The sequence below is a fragment of the Gekko japonicus genome, unplaced genomic scaffold, assembly GCF_001447785.1.
Source record: "Gekko japonicus isolate JY-2015 unplaced genomic scaffold, Gekko_japonicus_V1.1 scaffold313, whole genome shotgun sequence".
In the NCBI taxonomy this organism is placed as follows: domain Eukaryota; kingdom Metazoa; phylum Chordata; class Lepidosauria; order Squamata; family Gekkonidae; genus Gekko; species Gekko japonicus.
The window spans coordinates 656,568-676,112 of NW_015174283.1; the positions used below are offsets into that span (position 1 = coordinate 656,568).

A 19,545-nucleotide genomic window follows, 5' to 3' on the forward strand; every position below is an offset into this window, starting at 1 on the left:
CGCCTCGCTTCTCCTCTCCTCTCTTCTCCTGCCGCCGGCGCGGCGTCTCTTGGCGGCGCTCCCAAATTCCTGCCCCCGGCCGGAGATTGGCTGCGAGGCGAGCAAGCGGGCCCGGCGGAGAGGACTTTCTCCAGCCTGGCAGAGGCGCCCGTCCGTCCCTCTCTCCTCCCTCCCTCCGTCGCTCGTTCGTTCGTTCGCCTTGAGCGCAGCGTCTCCGGTGCGCCCCGTCGGGGCCAGGCGCGCTCGGCTGCGCTCCTCCGCGCCCGAGTCGGCCTGGCCTTCGGGGAGCGGGATGCCAAGATGCCTCCGCGGGGACTGGCCGTGTTGTGGCTGCTGGCGCTGGGCTGGCCGGGCGCCGCCTCCGCCGTCGCCAGCGCCTCGGCCGTGGCGGGCCCCTCGGAGCGGACGGCGCTGGCGCGGGAGCGCTTCAAGGTGGTCTTCGCCCCCCTCATCTGCAAGCGGACGTGCCTGAAGGGCCAGTGCCGCGACAGCTGCAAGCCCGGCTCCAACATGACCCTCATCGGCGAGAACGGGCACTCCATGGACACCCTCACCGGCTCCGGCTTCCGCGTGGGTGAGCAGGCACGGGGGGGGGGGGGGGCACGGCGAGGACCCGCTCGTCGGTGGCACTGCCGCTTTCGGGGACGGCAGCGCCATGGAGATGCCTCCGGTGCTCCCCGCGGGGTGCTCTCTGGGGTAATGACCTCCAACTGCCCCCCCCCCCGCACAGATGGGCTCAGAGTGCAAGAGTTCCCTTCCCCGCGGCTCCTTTGGAAAACAACCGCCAGACGAGTCCCGCCAACAAAGGGTTAACTGTCTAGCCCGTCAGTTCTGACAGACAGTTGCTCATCCACTTTCCCTTCCGTGGGGAGGTGCATTCACACTCTCTCACCCCGGCACTGCTGTGCACACCAGACCTGGGTGTGAGGCTCCCTTGTGCCTGGGGATCCAAGTCCCATGTTTGAGGGGCATGTCCAAATACCATGACCTGGCACCCCTCTTGGAGGAGGCCTAGTTGAGAACAAACGTCTTTTCCACCACAGTCTGCACACTTTTACAGGCTTCCTTTCGGACACGGGTGCCCCCAGGCCTTTCCCGCTGCAGGGCGCTTCACTTGGCCCGCTTTTGAGATAAGGCACACACCACTGCTCCAGTCAGCCTCCCCTCCACTCCACTCCCCATTCTCTTTCCCGCTCTCCCCCCTCGCCTGTTCTTCCCTCAGCTGCTTTTGGCTGGCGGAAAACCTTACCTCATGTCCCGGCCCGTCTCCTGGGGCCCGACAGCCTCAGCATGCGGCTGCTGAGCTCAGAACCGTTAGCCAAGCGAGCACACAGGCAGATCCGTACTGGTTTGCTGGCGGAGACAAACACACACACACACACACACGCAAACACAAAGAGGGCTCCAAAAGCCTTGGCTGGGGAAAAGCAACAGCCGAGATGATTTGGGAAGGGGGCTCACGCTCCAGCCAAAGCTGGCTGGTGGCTCAGCCCCAGAATGGCTCAGCTTTCAGTCCGGACGGTTGAACGTTGAAGCCCCAGCTTCACAGGGTCCTTTTTGCTGCTGGCTGTAGGTGGGACGGCCAGCTTCTGAGCTACACAGAATTCTGCCTCTTCTGGCAGGCGCTACAAAGGGGGCAGTGGTCTTTAGGTTCAAGGACAGACTTGAATAGAAAAAAAGGAAAAGAGGTTGGCTAGGCAGGGTGGGGATGACAGCTCAGTGGTGGAGCATCTTCCTTGCATGCAGGAGGTCCCAGGTCGGACCCTCCCCCTGGCATCTCTGGCTATCAAAAGGTCAGGTAGGAGGTGATGAGAGTTGCTTCTGTCTGATAGGCCAAGGGTCTGACTTGGTATAAGGTGGCTACATTCGTTCAAGCGTTCATTGGGCATGAGGAACAAGTAATGCGTGCAGAAAAGTGGCCTTCAGCAGGTTCTGAATTTAAGCTCCATGCCTCAGTGACAGCTAAGAAACAAGGACTGAGCCTCCAAGTACGTTTCTGAATAACTTGAGCCTTTTCCATTGTGTAGTCGTCGGGCCGGAGCCCCTTTCCCTCTTCCTTCATCACCTCATTTACTGCCTATTGTGTGCAATGAATCCTACTTGTGTCAAACTGGCTAAATCAGAGGTGTTGTTTGTTATGAGGGCCGGATCTGACATAAATGTCGCTGGGCCATGTTTGCCATAAAATGTAACACGAGGTACTGGAGATATAAACTTTATAAAGATGATTTTGGATGCTGAATGGCAATAGCGGGCATTATTGGATTAGGTGTGATATGCAGAGGGGTAGTAGGCATGGAGATATCAGCATTGGTAATGAGACAGGAAACCTAGGTCTCAGTTTGGACCAGGAGGATTCAGTCCAGGAGGATGCAAATAATAAATGGAAATAAATCTGAAGAAATGAGCAGTGACTCAGAAAAGCATATACCCTGCCACAAATTTTGTTTGTCTTTAAGGTGGTACTGGACGCTTACTCTTTCTACTACTATTAGAAATGACAACATTCAAAAAACAGTGGGGGACCTTCCAGGTCATTCAGTTGCTGAACTAAGAATAGCAGTTCTCTTACAAAGGAATTTCAAAGGGAGATTAGAAAGAGAGATTGCTGAATTACAATTGATAATGAAGCTCAAGATAATACATTCTCCTGGACTGAATTGAGGCCTAGGTTTCGTCTCTCATTACCACTGCCTGCTATTGTCATTAGGCATCTGAAATCACTCCACTCTCCAAGAATGAACTTACATTCTAGCTGTATCTGAAAAAGTGAGCAGTGACTCATGAAAGCTCATGTCCTGACACAAATTTTGTTAGTCATTAAGGTGCTACTGGACTCTTGCTCCCTTCCACTAATAAAGAACGCAAGCTGTGCTGTTAGGTTTCTTCCCCTCCCCATCTGTTAGAACTGGAAAGGGGGATCTCTCCAAGTGCCATGGGACTCCCTCTCTCTCTAACCCTCTTGTGTGTTCTCTCTGGTTCTTTCCCTCACCCCTCTTTCTTTGAAGAAGTGTGATTGCACACAAAAGTGTACACCTGGAATAAAACGTTGTTGGTCTTCTTAAAAGTGCCACTGGACTCCGTCTCTCTCTCCTTTTCCCTCTCCAGAGGAGGGGGAGGAGCCCTCAGCCAATCAAGGGAAGGGAGGCTTGGCTTTCTTTCCTCTGCGAAGCAGGAAATAAGAGAGACTGGGCAAAAGGAACTGCGATGCAGGGAACAGGAAGCAGCAGAAAGCCAGTTGTTTGTGGGCCAGATAGCAGCCCTGCAGGGGCCAGATCCGGCCCGTGGCCCATATGTTTGGCATCCCTGGGCTAAATGGTAAAGCAGTTGTCTAAAGAGAGAGAGAGAAGAAGAGATGGGATTTATACCCCGCCCTTCACAACCCGAAGGAGTCTCAGAGTGGCTTACAATCTCCTTTCCCTTCTCCTCCCCACAGCAGACACCCTATGAGGTAGGTGGGGCTGGGAGAGCTCTTTAGAGAACTGCCCTTGAGAGAACAGCTCTTAGAGAACTATGACTGACCCAAGGTCACACCAGCAGCTACATGTGGAGAAGTGGGGAATCAAACCCGGTTCTCCCAGATTAGAATCTGCTCCTAACCACTACACCAAACTGGCTCTCCCCCAGGCTTTGCCACATGGTCAGATCCATTCCACTAAGTGCACAAGAAGGCCACTGTGGTAGCCCAGGCAAACCTGATCTCATCAGACCTCGGGCTAGCCCTGGCTAGTATTTGGATGGGAGACCTCCAACGAATACCAGGGACATGACGCAGAGGCAGGTGAACGTCCCTTGCCTTTGAGCCCCACTAGGGGGTCTCCAGAAGTCAGCTTGACTTGCTGGCAAAAAAGAAGGAGAAGAAGAAGACCACTGTGGTGTATTGGTTAATGTGTCAGACTAGCATGTGGGAGACTTGGGTCTAGATTCCTGCTCAGCCATGAAGCTTGTTGTGTGACCTTGGGTGAATAACTTTCTTTCAGCCCGACCTACCTTACAGGGTTGTTGTGGGAATGAAATGAGGCAGGGAGATCCATGTATGCCACTCTGAGGACTATGGAGGAAAAGAGAATTAAAATGCAGGAGATAGCTAGGAAGGGGAAAAAAATAAGATGAATAAGCTACATAAATAAATTATTTGCATCCACGTTACTGTGTGGTACATTACAATGAATGTTGGTTTCGCCCTGTGCAGAGTGCTGGTTTGTCTTTTAATGCTCAGATGGCTTTCTCCGTTATGGATGCCTTTGGATGCAGAGCCATAAAAGCAAGGCTTCTTTCTCCCTAAATTGTATCAGATATTGTATTTATCAAATTAAGAATGTTGTGATACCATAATCCAGAACACAGGTGGTTTACAGCCTACAGCCGGGTTGCTCTGTGAGTCCTCTGGCTGGATAACTGGTTTACTTTAATTCGTTTCCTCTTTGTTATGGAAGAAGAGGGAGGGGGAGAGAGCAGATGAATGCTGGAAGGTGAGGTGGCAAAGAATCTAAGAACCCACGAACTAGGAGCTCCCTGGTTTGAAGGTCCTTCGTGCCGAGAACAGGATCATTGTAAGGATTATGTGTATGTATGTGCTGTCAAGTTGTGACCAGTTTATGGCAACCCAAGCAAGGGGCTTTCAAGGCAAGGGAGAAGCAGAGCAGGACCGTAGTCAGGACTTTTTAATTCAGGGGGCCTTTAAATAAATCGGGGGGGCACCCTGCTCAGACACCCCCACATCCCCCCAGGGAGCGCCACAAATAAAATAAAAAACTGGAAGTCAAGGGGCTGGATGGGAAGTCGGGGGGGGCTTGGCAGTAATCTGGGGGGCCGGGCCCCGAGATGCCCCCACTGTAGCTATGGGCCTGAAGCAGAGGTCTTTTGCTTCTGCCTTCTCCTGTAGACTCTTGCATGGTGGTCTCCCTTCCAAGTACCGGCCCTGCTTAGCTTCCGAGATCTGACGAGATCAGGCTATGCCATACCGTTTTACTTCCTGTTGTAAGGATTACTGGGGGAATATAGGCCATGTACTTTAAGCAGCATTAAGTGCAAAGTATTATTATTACTACACATGGGATGAAAAACTGAAAAGTGAAAGTGGAAGCTTATTGGACAAGAAGATGTTGGTTGCAGATTCCCAAACAGGGCTCTCGAGATAGAATTGGAAACTTTTAAAATGCTTTGTTCACATTTACCGAATTCTGCTGTTGTGTGACTGGAGGTGTGTTCAATCTCTCTCTCTCTCTCTCTCTCTCTCTCTCTCTCTCTCTCACACACACACACACACACACACACACACACACAGAGGCAGGTCATATTGTGCACCCAGCCATCTCCTGGTTTTCCCACTTGCTCGCTGTGCGTATTTCTTTAGCAGCTGGGCTGGAAAAATAGCTGCCAGTTTCCTATTTGGAATAAATGGTGGGGGGGGGGGGGAGAGAGGGAAGACAGGCTGGGGTGGAAAGCAGGAACTGTTGTGGAAGGCTTTTCCTGGCTGGCTCCATCTGTGCCTGGGGAGGGGGGCCTTATGCCTCTTCAGCGTACAGAATCCAAAGGCGGAACTTTGGCCTAGAAGCCCATCTTGCTAGCCAGAGCCTGGAGAGGTGGGGCCTCTGGGAATGCGCAGAGAGCCAAGTCTCTGAATCAGCCCGGGCTTATGCTGCTCCCCTGCCAGAAAGGACACACGCTCCCTCTCCCCTCCTACACATTCCGTACTTTGGATCTGAGCTTCCGTCCCCTTCCTGCGCCGCCTTCCGCTCTGTGACTTGGTGTTTGTTTTCCTCAAGCAGAAGTCCGAGGTGCCCAGAGTGACCAGAAACCGCAGCGTTTGTTGACTTTGCTGCTTGGGAGGGAATTATAGAGAGAGGCCAGTGGTGGAAGGGATGGGGCCGGAGTGGGAAGGAACCTGCCCTCCTCTTTGCTGGCCTGGCTGGTGACTCTCTGCCCTGTGCTGCAGTGCTTCCCCCCCACCCCAATACACACTCCTCTCTCATCTCCTGTCTGGTCTAGCCCAGCTTCGCTGATACCTACATTCCTAGCCAGAATCGCTTTATGCACAAGCTTTTCTTTATGGAACTAGGTAAATATTCTCCGGTCTCCCTTAATATCACTTTTTTGGCACGTACAAAACGATGCTTGTGTGAGCCTCATCTCCAGGTGTTTCTGCTTGACTTACATGTGTCCTTTCTCATGAGGGCCGATTCTCACATGCGTGCTGGATGGCGCTCCGGTGAGAGTGGAATGGTTTCTTCCAGTGGGAAATGCTGGCATGTGTCTTACCACTCCCTGAATGGGCCATGGAGCTTTCTTGCATTCCTCTGTGTTCCTGCAGCCCCTTCCAACCCCTGGAAGGATCATTCCCCAGGTCTCAGGACCTGCACAAAGGACTGCCCATGCAGGTGGGTGGGTGGGTGGGCGGGCGTGAGTGAGCATGGACAAAAGAGGGGAATTCCTTTCCTCCTTCCACTTCTGCAGCCCTAATCCACTGAGGAAAGTTGTCAGTTTCTTCCCCTTGTCCCCCTTCATTACTATCCACCGACCCCCCCCCCACCGTTATTCTTCCACACAGACCATGCAGCAACCCCAGCAAGGGTGGATCTACTAAGAAGCTAATGAAGCTTAAGCTTCAAGGTCCCTAATCCTGGTGGGGCCTGGAAGCAACTTTCTTTTTTTAAATGAGATAATTTTTCAACAAAATTGATGGAGTTCTTTTAAAGTGTTTGTTATTAAAATAAGTCTATTTTAGTGATAGAATCATAAGCTAATGGGTTGAAGCAGGGGTCATTTCATAGAAAAAGAGGTGCAGGAGCTCATTAGCATAACTTATTTGCATATGCCACACCCCCTGACATCACCAGAAGTGTGTCAGAAGGCAACACCCACCAGGCTCCACTGGACTGTTTTGATTGCTAGCTATTGGGGGGGGGGAGGAGGAATGTGCAGATCTGTCCTTGCAGAGGAGGGAGAGCTTGTACCTGAATAAAACTTGGTCTTAAAGGTGCCACTGGACTGTTTTGGGCCAGGGGGAGCTCTGCAACTTACCTGGCTGCTTCTTGCTCTGACTGAGTGCTGTTGGGAGCAGGGGGTGGGGCTTGTTGCATGTGCCCGCCCCCTGGGCTCTTTACTGCCGGAGCTCCGCTCCTGTGCGCTCTTGCAGGAAATGACCCCTGGGTTGAAGTACTTAATATTGACCTTAGAATATGCTCTAATACCTGTTTTATATGGCCTCAAAATGTCCCTGTAATTGGTCAGATTTCAAAACTTTCTCAGGGGCTTGCAGCACCCGAACCCCCTACCTTTTTGCAGCTGGATCCTTGAATCCTTCGTTGGGGCAGGGCTTAATAGTCCTACAGCTCAGCCCTTAGCCAACCAGAACCATAAAAAGACATCTGAATTCTCGATTCAGGCCCTTTGGACCTTGTTGGATGTTGGCCTATTGTTGCTGGTTGAGAAGGGGCCCCCATAACAGTTCAAGCGTCAGGGTCCCAAAAACGTAGGTCCACCAGTGAACCCCAGGAATGATCTTTCTGGGGTTTGGAGGGGCCTGTACGAATGAACACAGGAGAACTCTGGTGCCTTCTGCAGATGGACCCATTGTTTGAGTTCATTCTGGATGACGGGGGTGCTGCGTCTGTGGCATTTGATCTGTGATAATCCGTACAGGCGAGTCTCAAGAGGCTTTGGATGCCGTTGGCCTTCTGGGCCATCTGTCTGGTATGAAATTGAGGGATATATATGGTTTTGCCGTGACTCTGGCGGTTCCTGGTGCAAAGGTTCCTACTGGTGTTGTGAGATGCTACTGCTGTACCCCTGGGTCTGCAAGGTTCCTTTTATATCTCATGCTGTTTAATGTCTACAAGAAATCACTCACTGGAAGAGGCTACCCGGAAATATTTTGGAATACAGTGCCATCAACAATAATGGAACCAGCTGGAGGTTGAGGAATCGGCTTGGTGCAGGTGAAGTCGTACTCCTCCTGAAGGAGTGGAGCAACTTTGTCATTTGGGGGGTGGGGCAGTCCTTGATCCATATCTGCACTTGAGGAGGCTGATAGCATGTAGCACCTTCCGGCAGCTTTAGCTGGTGCTTCAGTGGTGGCCTTACTTTGAGTGGTGTGATTTGGCCACAGTGATGCATGCATAGACGACATCTAGGCTGGATTATTGTTATGTGCTTAACATAGAGCTGCCCTTGATGACTGTTCAGAAGCTGCTGCTGATGCAGAATGCAGCAGCCAAATTGCCGACAGGTGTCTCCTTTAGAGTATGTATTATGCTCGTCTTGAGGCGTGTACACTGGCTGCCACTTTCCTTCCAGGCTCAAAACAGGGTGCTGATTTTGAACTATAAAGCCCTAAACAGCTTGGGGCCAGAATGTCTGGAGAACCACCTGCTTCTGTATGCAGGGCCTTTTTAGTTGTGACACTACGCTTGTGGAATGTCTTCCACTTGGCTGTTCACCTGCCACTAGACTAGATGAGCTTCTGGTATCCAGATGTCTCTGGATGTCTCTGTTCCCCTTAGCATTTTAATAAAATGGTCCGTGAACTTATGGTTTATTCTTTTGGCTGTATTGGTGCTTTTGTTGTTTCTCTTAGGTTATTAAGTTAGTGTATATTTTTGGCTTTTCATTATTTCCTTCCCTTTGTGATACAGTTTCATGGAGGTTGAAGCCTAGAGAGACTTCCCAGCTCTGAAGAGACCACAGGCTGTGAACCCGCTGTGGAAGAGCCCCAGGGCGTGCTTTCTAATGTGGACACTGAGTGGGATCCAGCAGGAACCCCGGTAGCCCACAGAGGCAAGTGGGCTGAATGGGGTAGCAGACGGGCATCTTTTCCAAAGTATCAGCCATTTGATCTGGTAATGCTGCATTGTGAGGCAGTGCAGTACAATCTTCTCAAGAGCTGGATAGATTTTTATGCCAATAAAGGTATTTGGATTGGATAGATTGTGGATCTTAACCTTTGAAATGGTCTAGCCAGACACAAGTGTACACTTTTATTTATTTATTGCATGGCAGAGTTACACACAGGAAGCCTATAATAATATAAAATAAATAACCAAGTGATACAACGGGTATGCCGACCGATTGGGCAATCCCTCTAAATACTAATATCTAAATTTTCAATCCATTCAGTCGCAGCTGGGGAAAGTTCAGAGAGCTCCGTCACATCTCCCTGGAAAGCACAATGCTCACTTTCCTGTGACAGATGGAAAATAGTTTGGTGGGCTGCACCACAACCGCATTTTTGCCCCATTTAAACAACAGGTCTGCACAGCTGCCAAAGCCTGTTCGTATTCTATTAGCCATCTTCCATACTTTACGGGGCAAGACAAATCCGGCGGGCCTCTCATTGGTGTTTATCAGGTTATGGATATCAGGTGGATCTGATTGCATCCATGTTTGCAACCATTCATTCCTTAGATTGAAATTTTGTGATTGTAGGATTTGTGTAGATCTTATTGCTGGGTGTTGGGATCTTAGTCTTGATAGGCCCGCATCAGCCATGTCTTTGTCAATAGGCAACTGCCTGTTTTCAATCGTCTTTCTATATTCACAAAGAAGAGCATGTTGTCTTCAGAGATGCTTCAGCGATGTGGCACAACGTGGGTAGCCAATAGGTTGGAGTGGGTTTAATATATCTGCTGATGGTTCTCATTGTTGTATTGAGTTGGACATCGAGTTTGTGGATGTGGGGGCTGTTAAGCCACACTGAAGCATCATGTTCCGCAGTACTATACACCAACCCCAAAGCTGAGCATCTGAGTGTTGTAGCAGACACCCCCCAAGTTGTACCACATAATTTTTGGAAAGTGTTGTTTCACATGCATATTTTCACTGCTACATTGGTAAGACGGTGTTTATAGCTCAAGGTCCTGTCCGTATGGTTATATGTAAGTCAGGTGACCTGAGTACCTGTAAGCATACATGTGCCCTAACCTGGATAGCCCAGGCTAGCATGATCTTTGTCAGATCTCAGAAGCTAAGCAGGGTCCGCCCTGGTCAGTATTTGGAAGGGAGACCACCAAGGAATATCAGGGCCATGATACCTCTGAAAGTTTCTTGCTTTGAAAACCCCAAGGGGGTCACCATAAGTGTACATGTGGAAAATGTCATGTCTGGTAGGGCCCCATGTGCGCCTGTGATTTGAGCTGGGGTTTAAACTGGTGGAAAGAAAATTTGGACTCATTGCAGAGACATCAATGACAATGTTGGCTCAGTGTGTATCAGTGGTGGAAAAGGCAAAGTATATGCCGGAAGCCTCAACCAGGGATCTCCTGTTTGCTACAGAAGATCCACAAAATGGGTAATCCATTGCCACTCTAATGGCAAGGGGTATATCTTTCTATTCTTTGACTTTCTGTTACCGGCATTCCTAGTGATCTGCAGAACGTCCTAAGGGAGTTGTCTTCCACTGGCAATTGGCCTGCAAGCCCCATTCTCACCATCTTGGATGGTGGAATCTGCATAAACCAAAATTCCACAAAAAGATGGGCTGCAAAAATTTGCAAGAATGCTGTCCCTGATGGTGCCATCTGGCACATCTGCCTGCTAAGCACTGTGACTTTGTCCCCACCATTATCTATTTCAGGACACCTTGTATCTTCAAGTCTTTGCTACCCACACGGCCCCAAAATATACCAGCATAATTATGAATCCGCATAACACTCGGCTCCTGTCCTTGTGCCTCTCCTCTACTTGAGGTGCCTCAGTTGCATTTTCATCATCATTCTGGACCATGGGAAGGAAGCCTTTTAGAAATTTAACTGGGCTTGAACTTCTACCCTACGCATTCAGCACCTCGGGTGACTTTTTGGACATCGCTGTGTAACTGCGTGATGTATATGCGAACACTACTTTATACCAGAAACAAACCAACGTCCACATTTACCTTTATTTATATATTTTAGTTCTACTCTGCTTTTCTCCGCAATGGAGATCCAAAGGGGCTAGCATATTTTCCCTTCCTCTGTTTTTATCCTCACGGCAAGTCTGTGAGGTAAGTTGGGCTAAGAGAGAGAGTGACCGGCCCAAGGGCACCCAGCCAGCTTTCTGGGGGTTTGAACCAGGGTCTCCCAGATCTTAATCTGACACTCGAACCACTGTGCCACGCTGGCTCTCAGGTACAATCATGTATCACCTCCTATCCGTAAAACTCCATACAGTCTGTTGTCAGAGGACAAATGCTAGCATTTCACAGCAACAGCTCCAGTTCTATAGGCCGGGGCAAATGTCTGCAGAATTTACATCAGGCATTCTGAATGCTCATATACTCCCCTGGGAAAGTGAGGTGACAGATGGACAAGAAGGTCCACACCAAGAGTCATCTTCAGTAGGACAGCTAAGGCTTTTAAAGTGCCTCAGTGAGGATCTACAGCCTCTCCTGGAAGATGAACCCTTACAGACTTGGGAGAGGGGGGAAGGATTGTCCTTCCTAACAAACAACCCCCATACCCAATGTGAAGCATCTGTTCTCCAGTAACAATGGACAACCCAACAAAGATACAAACTCAGGGACTGGCTTTTTTGCAAAAAATGCCAGTGCCGGCTGTGTTCCCATATCTACTTGAGTTATGCTATCACATACCCCGTGCCAGTTTGGTGTAGTGGTTAGGAGTATGGACTCTAATCTGGGAGAACTGGGTTTGATTCCCCACTCCTCCACATGCAGCTGCTGGTGTGACCTTTGGTCAGTCATAAGTTCTTTCAGAGCTGTTCTCTCAGGGGCAGTTCTCGGGAGAGCTCTCTCAGCCCCACCTACCTCACAGGGTGTCTGTTGTGGTGAGGGGAAGGGAAAGGAGATTGTAAACCACTTTGAGACTTCATTGGGTAGTGAAGGGCAGGGTATAAATCCAATCTCCTCCTCCTCCTCCTCCCTATAGATCTGCACAGCCACTAATGAGATATTTGCTGCCCTATGCCAACAGTGTCCACTGTATTGATCAAATGGACTGTATCTGTGCAGGTGAAGACATGGACACCTTAAGGATTTCAACTTCCTTGGACATAGGCATTTGAATTAGTATGTGACTGACAAGCAGAAATATGCACAGGACTCATTCATAACCTTCCAGACACCAACTAGAGGATACAGAAGTAAAACTTTCATTTCTGGAAAGTATGTGCAAACCTGTGGGTCCAGCAGCCAGATCTGGCAACCCGGCATCTCCACTGACTTTCCTGAAACAGCCACCAACACTAAAGTGATAAAAGAGTCTTACTACATTTTAGACACCAATCTATTTATTATGGCATGAGGCTTTTGCGAATTGTGGGGTGTGGCTGACACAGGGTTCCAGGTTCAAGCCCTGTTTTCTCCAATGAAAAGGATCAGGTGGCGGGGGAATGTGAAGGAGCTGGACATGTTTACATAACATTACAGAACACAGTTGAAAAGAAGATTTGGTCAAAAGAGTAAAGTATCCACTCAGAGTGAGCACGAATTGGATCGTGCTGAACTGTTGATGAATTGACGAAGTGGGAAGGATCTGAATAATGTGCATCAAACTATAAGGAGGAAAACTTACTTTTTGTAGAGAGCTAACCAACCCAAGGTTTTCTTTACAAGTCTCATAGTATCAGATCTGCAGATGAATTCCAAGTCAGGCAGGACAGACTTTCCCTTTTAAAGTCTTCTGCTAAATGCTGCAAATGTGTTATAAAACTGCTGTGTCATCAGGGGAGGGGGGGGGGAAAGCTCTTGAACACTCTCTGAAGTAGGCATACCTGGGCTTAACGGGCTGGGAAGTTTCACATCAGCTGTCAAAACTCCCCCACAAGTGTGAATGGGAGCATTTGAGGCTACTATCCAATGAATGCAGCCCAGCTGGCATTTGAACTTCAAGAGTCTCCCACTTCAGAGTGGAGTGAAGTCGTATAATGGAACCAATCTCCACAGAATTTTTTTTACTGAGAGGCTGAATTTACTCCGAGCAAATAAAACAAGCCGTGCATCGCCAGGTATTCAAGTGACCATTGAAGGCTCTCTGAAGCAGATCTGAAAGGACATTTGGAAAAATAAAAATTAAAAAATCAAGACCTGGCAAACCTTTGGAATTTTAAATCCAAAAGTTACAGCTTGGTGAAGGACATTTTAAAAGCAACAACAGAGTCTTGTGTTGATTGATTTCTAAGCGGTAATGTTAAATGGCAGTTTACTGAATTCAGTAAAGAACCTTGTGGCGACTTCAGGATTTAACAGGTTTATTTTGTGGATTTTGCCAGAATCTATTAAGGCTGAATGCTACGTAGGGTTGTCAGGTCTGGGTTGGGAAATACTTGGAGGTTTGGGGGGTGGAGCTTGAGAAGGGGGGGGTTGGGGAGGGGAGGGACTTCAGTGGGGAATAATGCCATAGAGTCCACCTTGCAAAGCGGCCATTTTCTCCAGGAGATCTAATCTCTGTCAGGTGGAGATCCAGGGCTATTTTTGGGCAGGAACGCACAGGAACGGAGTTTCGGCTGGCTCCCAAGTTGGTCACGCCCAGCAGGAACTCATTAGCATAATAGGCCACACCCAACAGCAGAAACTCATCAGGATTGGCTACATTAGGGGTGTGTGGCCTAACATGCAAAGGTGTTCCTGCTACAAAAAAGCCCTGGGTTTTGACAACAAACAAGGTAAACAGAATAAAGGTGGGTGTGGCTAGATAACCACACTTCTGGTAAACTGGGGGTGTGGCCTAATTTGCTAATGAGTTTCTGCTGTCAGGGGTGTGGCCTAATATGCTAATGAGTTTCTGCTGTTGGGTGTGGCCTGTTATGCTAATGAGTTCCTGCTGGGCTTTTTCTACAAAAAGAGCCCTGTGGAGATCAATTGTAATAGCAGGAGCCGAGACCTCCAGCCACTACCTGGAGGTTGTTGTAGAAACAACAGAGAGATCATGGGAAGGATGCAGACAATGAAGAAAACAGCCGTGATGTAGTATTATGAAAATATATATTTAAACTGCTATTTTGCAGTGAGTAGTATTTCTTCAATAGGTAATCAGGATGTATGCACACACACAACGGAATTTGCATATATTCCCGTTTCACATGACCACTTTATCTCAGTGTGCTGCATGAATAACATTTGTTTAAACATCATCAACAATACTAATCCGTGAACTTAACACTCAACATTCTTCCCACTTCAATGAAAGCATGTTAAGAATTTGTTTCATTGAAGGGGGAAGAATGTTGAGTGTTAAATTCACGGATTAGTATTGTTGACGTGTAAACTAATGTTATTCACACAGCACACTGAGTTAAAGTGGTCATGTGAAACGGGAATATATGCAAACTAGGAATAAGGTCCATTGGGGAAATAAATACGAGCTCTAGAAAGAGGCTCTGAGCAGGTGCCCCAGCCTTGGGCACTCAGTGTCAATTTGCTGTGGCGACCTCAGCAGGGTATAATGACACCGAGTCCACCATTTTCTCCAGAGGAACTAATCTCTGCTACCTGAAGAACAGTTGTAATTTTGAGTGACCTCCAGTTCCCACCTGAAGATTGGCAACAGTGGTTCCCCAGGAGGGACTGGCTGGTTTGGAGGGTGGAGTCTATGGCATTGTACCTGCCTGAAGTCCCACCACTCCTGAAACCTCCTGAAACGGGGCACCCTCTCCAGGCTCCATCCCTCAAATCTCCAGGAATTTCCCAGCTGGAGTTGGCAACCCTATCTCCCTCCCAGCCAGTCATCAACCTACCTTTATTTTGCCCTCACTCTTCAGCTTTCCACACACACCCACCTGCAGTCTCTACTGTGCTCTGAAGCCCTGACTGCTACGTCACATTGGCTGTCATACAGGGGCCATCTCAGCAGGATATAAGGACACAGTCCACCATTTTCTCCAGGGGAACTGATCTCTGCCATCTTGAAAGCAGTTGTAATTCTGAGTGATCTTCAGCCCTCACCTGAAGATTGGCAACAATGGTTTCCCTAACAGGCACTAAGGGGAAATGTATTTTACCTCAGAACAGCAACAGCACACTTTATAGAATGTTAGAGGCAAAAGCCAATGAGGCCACATATGCAAACGACCTCAGTGTTCCGAGTCAAAGGCCAATCAGGCCACATATGCAAATGACCTCTGTGTTCTGACTAGGGTTCCCCCCGCTTTCAAGGTCCGATTCCCGCTCCCGCGGAATCGGGGCCCGGGGGAAAACCCACCCCGGGACGGACAGCAAACTGTTTAGAATGTTGGAGGCAGGATTCAGGCAACGCAGCCAGTGGATAGGGAGACCCTCTGAGTGACAGATCAGGGAGCCAACTGATTTGGGAGCGTGTTGGAATGTTCAGGTGAGTCCATGACCAAAACAGAATTATATATAAGGAGAGATTCCATTGTGTGTGTGTGTACATCTTGAAGAAATACTACTCACTGCAAAACAGAAGTTTAAATATATATATATTCATAATACTACATCACTTCTGTTTTCTTCATTGTCTACTACCTGGAGGTTGGCATCCTACCAGCTTTTCTACTGGCAAAAGAGGGAGGAGGAGTTTCTTTTGACCATGAAGAAAAGGCCATGCCAGGGGTCTTAGGACCTGACCAGGTGGAGAAAACCCATGCAGGATATGGGCTGGTGTGTGTAGAGAACTCAGACAAGGTGAAATAAGAGTTGCTGGTAGGATCCATCAAGGTGCCAAAAGACTTTGTTTGGTGCTACAGACTAATGTAGCACAAAATCTTCAGGAATCCTGTCTCCCTCATCCTGATTTTATAAAGCCCCTTAAATCCAAGCACTCCATAGTAGGGAATACTGTAAAAAAGGGTAGTTAGAATGAAAATAGGAAACGTTCCCATTCAGAAGGGGGGGGTAATTACTTGGTGGTTTGTGATCACCTCCCCTGCTCTCCGCGTAGTTGTGGATTAGGCCCACCGAAGATTTCCCCTGACTCAGGGTGGATTTTTTCAGGATCCTCATGGTGAATAAGTGATCTTGGGGGGGGAAATCCTCCTTTAGCTACCACAACTTGTCCAGGAGGGAGATTAAAGGGGATGTGGGCAAATTTAAACAAGTTATTAAGGAAAGTGTTCGTTATAAGCAAGCAGGGCTCTTTTTGTAGCAGGAACTCCTTTGGCCTCTGAATTTTAGGGGGGGGGAATAAAGCCAAGTTTTGTTTGCACATATCAGACACTAACAATTTGTAGAACTCAAAATACACAGAAACCTTGGGCTTGGTGAGACAGTCCTAGACGTTTCTGGTGGTTCTGAGGAAATGTCTGAGGCTTCCATGCATTTATTTGGAGCCCCACCTGGAAATGTGGCAGCCACTTTAAGGGAGGAAGTCTGTCAGTGGGCCTGGCCCTGCTAGTGTAAATATTGAGGAAACCAGATGGCCGAGTGGTCTTTCACACACACGTCTATATGCCTGGCAACCCTGGTCCACCTTGGGCCTGAGGTGTGCGACAAATTGCCTTGCTTTGCCTAGGGAGGTGAAGGAATTTATTTACATGCGCACAGATACCCACGCAGAAGGCCCCAAACCTTTCCTTGCTGGGCTCATTCCTGTGTCACTAGGTTCTGTTCATGTTTGTTTTGCGTTTGGGCCGGGCCACCAGGCACCGGCTGACAGATGCCCAAGGAGGGGCCTGTGTGTTGGAGAGGGTTATTTGCCAGCTTCCTGGCTGCTGACTCAGTAAGGGCTCAGACTCTTCAAACAGGCTGAACTGTTGTCATAACCAAAACCCCTTCCATGGCAAAGTCCCCAAAGTGCCGGCGGCTTAATCAGACCAGTGAAGCATCCATTCCCCACCCTTCTGTCTGGTCTGGGGGTGGTTTGTCCAATGATTCGGCCCCCCCCGGGAAGGGACACCACAGAGTCCTTTGTCATTGGCAGCTGTCTGGCGCAGAGGGAGGAGAAGCAGATGTATTTTTAAATCCAAATAAATTCCCTCGTATACACCTGTCTCTCTGTGTGTACAGACACGCACAACTTCAAAGGACTGCGTGTTCTGTGCTAGGGTCAGGCCTGGTTCTCATGTGTGGAAAAATGGGGGGGGGGGATAAGGGATCATCCTTGACCTGAATAGCTTAGGCTAGCTGATCTTGTCAGATCTCAGACGCTAAGCAGGGTTGACACTGGTTAGTATTTGGATGGAAGACCACCAAGGAGGTCAAGGGTTGCAATATAGAGGCAGACAATGGCAAAACACCTCTGAACATATCTTGTCTTGAAAACCCCGCAGGGTTGCCTTAAGTCAGCAAACAAACAACAACAAAAAAACCAACCCAAACTGGATGGGCCTGGCTAGTCTGACCTCATCAGATCTTGGAAGCTAAGCAGGGTTGGCCCTGGTTAGTGCTTAGATGGAAGAGGGCCAAGAAAGTCCAGGATCGCAACAGGCAGAGAGTTCATTTTATCATATGTGGTGGACTCAGAGGTCATTTCGGGGGGGATCGCAGTCCCCCCGGGTGAGGTACGGGGGGCAGGGCACATGACGAAGCCCCGCCCCCTGCTTCCGGCCGCCCCGCTTCCGGCCCTCATTCAGCCAGGAGGAGGCAGGAGAAGAGGGAGGGTAAGTTGCTTCCTCCCTGCCTCTCCCCACCCCTGCCTGCCTGGGGCCAGGGAGGGCCTTCCAGGGCTTCCTTGCACTCCTGCTGGCCTTGCAGGTCCACCGGGGCGGTGTGTGTGGCCTTATGACACACTTCCGGTGATGTCAGGGGGTGTGGCATATGCTAATGAGTTATGCTAATGAGTTCCCCTAGCTCTTTTTCTACGAAACAACCCCGACTTGTGAAAAAGCCAAAAGGTATTGGGTTGAGATACACGCTGAAATGGAAAAAATTGTAAAATGCAAATTTAGGAAGGAACCAGAAATATTACTTTTGGGCCTTAAAATTGAAGAAGTCAATGTGGCAAAAAGGACATTGATGTGGTACATTATTACAACGGCCAGAATGACGTATGCCCAATGTTGGAAACAAGACAGAATACCTGAAGTTGAGGACTGGATTAAGAAACTACTTTTTATGGTTGAAATAGACAAAATGACAAGGAAATTAAATAATTTGGAAGCAGAGGACTTTTTTGCAGACTGGAAAGATTTCAAGGACTATTTGGAAAAAAACTGGGGTGTAAGGGACGGTTTATTTAGCTTTGACAATTATTGAAGGCAATAGATATTAAAAATAGATTAAGATGTATTACTTAAACAGAGAAAGATAAGTTACCTATAGAAATGTGTAATTATATAGAAAAAATGCGGAGGAAGAAGATCTAAGAATTGAACAGGAGGTTGGAGCACTGTGGGAAGCCACGCAGGGGAGGGGGAAGGGTGGAGGGTATAATGGATTGGGGTAAAAGTTGTGATCTATATTTGATTATGTTTATTATATCCTAATAAAAATGGTTTTTAAAAAAGAAAGAAAGTCCAGGATCGCTACGCAGAGCCAGGCAATGGCAAACTGCTGTAAGCCAAACAGGCCGTATACCTGGTCTGCCTCACTCCAATAAAAAAAAACACAACAGGAGAGATTCCTTCCAAGCAGAGTGAAACTTTTATTCAAATAAAGGAGACCCCAGCAAAAGAATAGCCAAGAGGTCTGCTCAAAGCATTGTGGTGTTAGCTTTCCAATAAACGCCTCCTCAAGTATGCACATTATAACTTCACATAGCAAGCACGCATTTTTGGCCCCTCACAAGTTCCCTTTGTTCTTTTATCTTCCTCTGTGTTTAGTAAGCTATGGCCTTCAATACAACTGCCACTGAACAATGGCTTTAGTTTTTTCAGCATGTTTCCATGCATGGGCTCATTCTTTTCTTGCATGTTACATAGTCTAGTTTGCTGTTGTTGTTGTTCAGTCGCACAGTCGAGTCCAACTCTCTGCGACCCCATGGACCAGATCCCGCCAGGCCCTCCTGTCTTCCGCCGTCCTCTGAAGTTTGCTCAATTTCATGTTCGTTGCATCTATGACACTGTCTAACCATCTCATCCTTTGCCGTCCCCGTCTTCTTTGACCTTCAATCTTTCCCAGTCTAGTTACGTGTCAGCAAGCCAGCAGATAAGCTTTTCATTTATTGAAACACACAGACCATTTTTCTTCTGTTTGTTCTTGTGTGCTCAATGCCCCCTCTCCGGAATGTCTCTGTCTCTTACTGTATCAGAATTAATAGAGTTGAATGAAGACCCAGCCGAATGTTAGCTGCCTGCTAAAATGGTGTTACTACTGCTCATCACCACCTCTGAACATCTCTTGCCTTGAAAGTTCTACGGGGTCACCATAAGATGGCTGTAACTTGACTGCACTTCACACGCACACAAAGACCCGAGGAGGTAGAACAGACTGGGCTGCACCATTTTAAACAGTCAGATGGTGAAATTCAGTTTTATGTGTTCCTTTGCATTAAAAAAAGGCTTGCAAGAAGAAAACTAGCCCAGCTTGCTTGCTGTACTGCTTTTATACCTAATGTGAGTTCTTAATATTCTAGGAACATTCTGAAATATGATTTTCTGTGATTCTCCACCTGCAGTTTGTGGTGGTATAGTCCATTCTACCACCTCATCCTACCTCACTCAAGAGCCAGTTTGGTGTAGTGGTTAGGAGTGTGGACTCTAATCTGGGAGAACCAG

General features: G+C 48.4%; 1 protein-coding gene across 1 annotated transcript in view; it reads left to right on the plus strand.

Moving 5' to 3' along the window:
• Positions 1 to 203: 203 nt before the first annotated feature.
• LTBP3 (latent transforming growth factor beta binding protein 3) overlaps positions 204 to 19,545 on the plus strand; it is a 51,579-nt gene continuing 32,237 nt past the window's right edge. Inside the window, exon 1 of the mRNA XM_015423943.1 lies at positions 204 to 574. Coding sequence (XP_015279429.1) covers positions 301 to 574 — 274 coding nt within the window. The 5' untranslated portion in view covers positions 204 to 300. The remainder of the gene's footprint in view (positions 575 to 19,545) is intronic.